This window comes from Eurytemora carolleeae, unplaced genomic scaffold (assembly GCF_000591075.1).
Source record: "Eurytemora carolleeae unplaced genomic scaffold, Eaff_2.0 scaffold443, whole genome shotgun sequence".
NCBI classification, from domain to species: domain Eukaryota; kingdom Metazoa; phylum Arthropoda; class Copepoda; order Calanoida; family Temoridae; genus Eurytemora; species Eurytemora carolleeae.
The window spans coordinates 49,381-55,380 of NW_019396329.1; the positions used below are offsets into that span (position 1 = coordinate 49,381).

Sequence of the window (6,000 nt, forward strand, 5' to 3'; positions counted from 1 at the left end):
TGAAATCTGATTAGGCTACATTTATGAAAAGTGCACAATAGTTTCAGTAGAAGAAAATATTTATATTTACTGATAGCGCCGATTGAAGGAATTATAACTCTGATTGAATAATACTATTAATAATTCTAAGAAATACACACGTATGATTATAACGAAAATGCGGAATCGCAGAATTGTGGAATTGCGGAATTACGCAAAACTCGAGTTGGGAAAAAGCGGAACAGGGCAATTTTGCGCAAAATGACTTTTGAAAATGATTGCGCAAATTGCTGTTTTTTTTCGCGCAAAACTGATGCGCAACAAAAGACAAATTTTGCGTTTCGTTCCACAAAAATTGCGCAAAAGTTTTGCGAATGGAAACCCTACTTCAGCGTGTAGAAATGCGCAAGTTACTTGTAGAGAAGCCACGATTGAAAATAATCAGTTTTCAAACTTATCAACATTGATATAAATTTCACGATCAGACAATACTTAAAACAGTTGTAAATCGGGCATTGCCTTCTTTATATGGAGGGTCACTTGAAAATACGCTTACAGTCCCTTAAAGAAGTAAATATTAGTTATTTTTTAAATTCTAGAATAAAGTTTAAATATTTATCATTATCAGCATCTGTATACTCCGGCCTACATGATATATGAGTAATTAGAGAAAAGTACTAATAGTACTCTTCTTAATTCATGTCAAGAACAATTAATAAACAAAGCACTTATTTAAATATATATTCTCTGAAATTTCAGGTTTAATTTTATGAACTATGTTTGTCTTAAAAGTCAAGAAGTTTCACTGTGGTTTGTCAAAATGATAGCGATGTGACAAACAAAATGTGGATGGAGAAGGTGGGGGAAGGTTTACATTTTAAGGGTGACCTAGATTCCAGAACTTTTTTTGGAATACCGTTAAAATACAATAGAACCATTTAACATTTACTAAAACAAATTTAATTTGTTTAAGATTTTGTTAAAGAATTTTTTAAATGTTCAAAAACTCATGGCAATAACGAATCTTTGAGTAAATATTTTACCGGACTGTTGCTACATGTTCTCTTGTTGGTGAGAATGATCTCTCTCTGAGTTTCCTTGAACTTTTTAGCAATGCATCTACGCAAACCCAGAGCTCATGAGATTGCAAATTTGTTTTCAAACTTGAATATGTGTGAGGCAATGTTATTTTGATGTTTAAAACTGAGTCTGTGCTTGCATAGTTTTGACAGATTTCAGTGTTGACTTGAGAATTATTTTCTGCATTTCAATGCATTTACAGGAAAATTCAACAATTGTCCTAAATATTTGAGCTTGGTGAAAAATTCGGTTCGGATAAAAATCGACAAGAGGAATTTGCATCCAGGTGTTAAATCAATCTAAAAGTTCGAAAAAAGTATTCTGGAGGCTGCATTGGGTAATTAAAAAACAAAACAAAATAGATTTAAAGTCTTAAAGTATGTATAGATCAATAAAATTAAGAACTTATTCCGAAAAATGTAAAAATTGTATTTCGTTTAATCCAAAATGCTTCATTTACTAACCGAAATAATGTTTGTATGCTTGTTTGTTTTCTGCACCGAACCTTTTCAATTTTGTTGTGACCTCACATGACCAATAGATAAATAATTGTATTACATCACCCAACTGCCGATCGGAAAAAAATGCCCCTGATCTTATTGTTTTTCAAATCCACTATCAAGAACATGAAACTAACCAAAATTGTTTTTTTGTTTTTTTTTTGCCAAATGCGAATTAAACTAAGCTTGTGGATGGATTAAACACAAAACAAAATTATAACTTGATAGAGGGGTGCTAAGTACCCTGTAACCTTGTATGCTATGGGTTCCCTGAATATACTGTTCTAGGTGGAGTTAATCCTCGTCTTGGAACACCAAGCTGAACCAACCCTGAGTTCCCGTTCCTACAAAAACAAGTTAGGAACTCATTACTCACTTCCAAATCTTATTTTCTCACCCCAACTTGATGTTGTATGATCTTTGATATTTAAAACTATAAATTCTGCCAGATAAAAAGTCAATTTTTTGAATTATTTAAAGGTTTACATCATCAAGTTAAAAATGTATTGTTATTCTAAGCGAGTAGTTCCACTCTTTTGCGAAACATGACATGACAAAGGCACCGAATGTCAATATTAAGTAGAAACTAAAGGGACCTAATGTCAATGTGAAATAGAAACTAAAGGGACCGAATGTCAATGTTAAGTAGAAACTAAAGGGACCGAGAGTCAATATGCAGTAGAAACTAAAGGGACCAAATGTCAATGTGAAATAGGAACTAAAGGGCTCGAATGTCAATGTGAAATAGAAACTAAAGGGACCGAATGTTAATGTGAAGTAGAAACTTCAGGGACCGAATGTCTATGTAAAGTAAAAACTAAAGGGACCGAATGTTAATGTGAAGTAGAAACTAAAGGGACCGAATGTCTATGTGAAGTAGAAACTAAAGGGATCGAATGTCAATGTGAAGTAGAAACTAAAGGGACCGAATGTCAATGTGAAGCAGACACTAAAGGGATCGAATGTCAATGTGAAGTAGAAACTAAAGGGAGCGAATGCCAATGTGAAGTAGAAACTAAAGGGATCGAATGTCAATGTGAAGTAGAAACTAAAGGGACCGAATGTCAATGTGAAGCAGACACTAAAGGGATCGAATGTCAATGTGAAGTAGAAACTAAAGGGATCGAATGTCAATGTGAAGTAGAAACTAAAGGGATCGAATGTCAATGTGAAGTAGAAAAAAAAGAATGTGAATTGAAGCAGAAAGTGAGCAATATAAATTCACGTCACAATTCTGTCAAAAAGCTACCAACAAGGTGGCATTGTGTAACTGATGTATAATATATATTTAAATACAAGAATACACGTAATTTGCGTTGTATGTCTGTTTGTGTACAATAATCGATCAGGTTCATTTTTCTTAGATAGTTGAAGAACGATCGTTTTTCGTTTTTAAAAGAAAAAAAAATGCATGGATTAAACAAAACTTGCTTTGATTGAGTTATCAAAAGGCCTTTTCTATACACACTTACAGTAGACAAATTCTCAAAAGTAAATATATCTAGGTAAACATGCATAAATCTCGCTACAGAATAAATTTCTATCCAGTTTTATCTAGACGAATGTTGACAAAAATTGTCGTTTTTTCTCCAAAACTATTGGTTTGTCGTTTTCTTTTTCGTTTCAGAAGCTAAAACTAAAACTAACTGATTTTTAACCATTTTATTTTAAAGCGAGGGATAGTTTGTTTTTAAAAATCCGAACTAAACCAAAAATGATAATTATCAAAAATGATGCCAATTAACATTTATTGGTCGTTTTGCTAGACAATAGACATTAAATATTTTTCTATCACACAGCACACTCAATAAATAGATAATTCTACCTTTGGGGTTGAGGAGTAGAGGGTCTACTGCCTGATGTTTGGTTGTTGTAGGATGGTGTTGGGTAGTTGGTGTAGTAGTTGTATGTAGATGCTGAGGACCAGGGACGTTCTATTTCAGGTGTTGTTGCTCGAGTAGAGTAACCACTTCCAACCTCACGAATCTTAAATGTTTCATTATTAAAGGGACTGTAAGCAAAATTTTAAGTAATCCTTCATGCAAAGAGGGCTGCACTGCTCTGTTTACAACTGTATCCTTTAAACCTTTGACTGGTCATCGAGTATAGAAAGCTTTACGTGTAAATTTGTTAAATAGCTGTTGAATAAAAAAATATACATCAAAGGAGTGAAAATGGGTTAAAAAGTTAAGACTCTCTAGACTTTTAATCAGGACCTCTAGTTTACCGTGCAATGTATTCTATTTAATCAGGACCTCTAGTTTACCGTGCAATATATTCTATATAGAAGGAAAGTGAACACTTGCTTCCAACTCTTATTTTCTTATAATGTTTGCTGCACCTGATGTCATAGAACTCTGATATATCAAACTATGAATACTGCGAGATCATAAAGTTAAAGTGTATTATCAAAGAGTTACAGTATCAGGATGCAACGATATAGTCTGCTTGATATATATTGTATTTAACCTGTGAAGAAGCTCTGGACCAGTTATCCCCAGCTACTGACTGAGATCTAGAAGTTCTAGATTCACCATATTTACGAGCAATGTATCTAGACGACATTCTCTGTAAATAAATCAAATTAATTTTTAAAAAAAGAGGGAGGGGGGATCTTAAAATGTTTCTAAAAATTAATAATGTAGTCTGTAATCAGCCATGCAATATTCCAATTATGTTTTTGTAATGCAAATGATTAACGTCGATTTTAGAAATTTTCTTGAAATTACAAGTTTTGATTAGGAAATTTCATTTCCCTTTATAAAAAATATGTTATTAGTAAATCTTTTTTAAACAAACTGACGTTCTCGCTGAAAAACAACGATTCTGTCAAAATTGAAACCGAAATTGTATTTAATTACAGATGAAATATAAAATATTTAATTATTCCATGTACGAATGTTCAGTTGTAAAGAGAACTTATGTTTAAAATTAAAAGGAATTAAGTTATGCCCCAAAATCAAGTTTAGTAATCTTTAAAATCTGATGGTGGAAACCTTAGTTATAACATAATTCATAGCTTGAAATATCTATGGTCAACGACATCGGGTTATAGAAAATAAGAGTTTGTGACATGTGCTCAATTTCTTTAACTAAAACTGCATGCACTGCAAGTTAATTTAAAACAATTGTTTTCAAGTTTCAGGTTTAACAAGCTTAGATTCTTTTTAAATTTGAGAAAAGAGAAAAAGTTTAGATTGAAGGATTAGGAGTTTTGTCCTGCATCTTCTATCTAGTTCTAATTATATGTAAAACATTGGAATTTCAAGGTGAAGAAAGATTAAACCTGGACTAGGGTTTCATTTTAAACAATTTTCAAGAAAGCTATAGTTGGGAGATTGCGGTTAAATCAAAGAGGCTAATTTTTGTTTGAACACAAAGTTTTAGTTTTTAGGTTTTATTTTCAAGGATTTTTATAAAATAAAGCTGGCATGTTAATAATACAAAACTACAGGTGCTGCCCGAGGTTTTAATTTGAGTTTAAATAATTAGATCCAACAATCTATAATATACAAAATGTTTGTATCCAATAAACGTTCAAACGGCTGAACCAATCGGGCCCAATTTTTTGTGGGACCTTACATTACCCCAGGATATGTCTGGCCAAAAATCTATATTATTTCAGTTGGTAAATAAGTGCTTTCATACTAAAATAAAAACGTACTGGCTTTTATTTTTATTTCAATTGTGAAATTGTTATACGTTATAAAAACAAAAACAAACCACAATTTTCCGGATTTTATAAAAAAAAATGCTCGGATTTTTAAAATTTGCAAACATCGAATTTTCTAGAGGCAAATGTTGAAAATTCGATCATTCATAAACCTTCCCTGGGGTCATGCGAGGTCCCACACAAAATTTGGGCCCGATCGGTTCAGCCGTTTTGACGTTTATTGGATATAAACAGACAGGAGAGGAGAGACAAGCAAAGTAAATATAAGCTGATAAATAAGTGCTACTATACTAAACTATAAACGTATACTGACACTATAAGCTGGTAAATAAGTGCTACTATACTAAACTATAAACGTATACTGACACTATAAGCTGGTAAATAAGTGCTACTATACTAAACTATAAACGTATACTGACACTATAAGCTGGACACCACAAGGTGAAGGATAATGACCGCCCATGTATTTGGAAAGCTTGAAAACTATTTATTTTACTAGAAAAAATCCCGGCCCCAGAATTTATCAGCTGTTTGAAATGTTGACCAAATAAAGGTTTATTTGGTCAACATTTATATCATAGAAAATTTTATTAAAATTGGTTTTAGAAATGCATCTCTAAAATCTTATTTATCGATTGAGCTTTTTTGGAAAGAATTTAAAATTATTTTCAGTTCTTATACCCTATAATGTACTTCAGGACGATTACTGGATTTGTTTATTTTTGTACATACAATGTTAAAGATGACAAAGATAAAGGTGGGGGGAGG

The 6,000-nt window shown here is 32.2% G+C and overlaps 1 protein-coding gene across 1 annotated transcript in view; it reads right to left on the reverse strand.

The window, feature by feature from the left end:
- Window positions 1-4,127, reverse strand: part of LOC111701042 (uncharacterized) — a 17,100-nt gene extending 12,973 nt beyond the window's left edge. Inside the window, exons 1-4 of the mRNA XM_023472158.1 lie at window positions 4,029-4,127; window positions 3,385-3,545; window positions 1,830-1,903; window positions 1,023-1,098 (exon numbers count right to left, since the gene is read on the reverse strand). Of these exons, the coding sequence (XP_023327926.1) occupies window positions 1,023-1,098; window positions 1,830-1,903; window positions 3,385-3,545; window positions 4,029-4,124 (407 nt within the window). The 5' untranslated portion in view covers window positions 4,125-4,127. The remainder of the gene's footprint in view (window positions 1-1,022; window positions 1,099-1,829; window positions 1,904-3,384; window positions 3,546-4,028) is intronic.
- Between the last annotated feature and the right edge of the window lie 1,873 nt (window positions 4,128-6,000).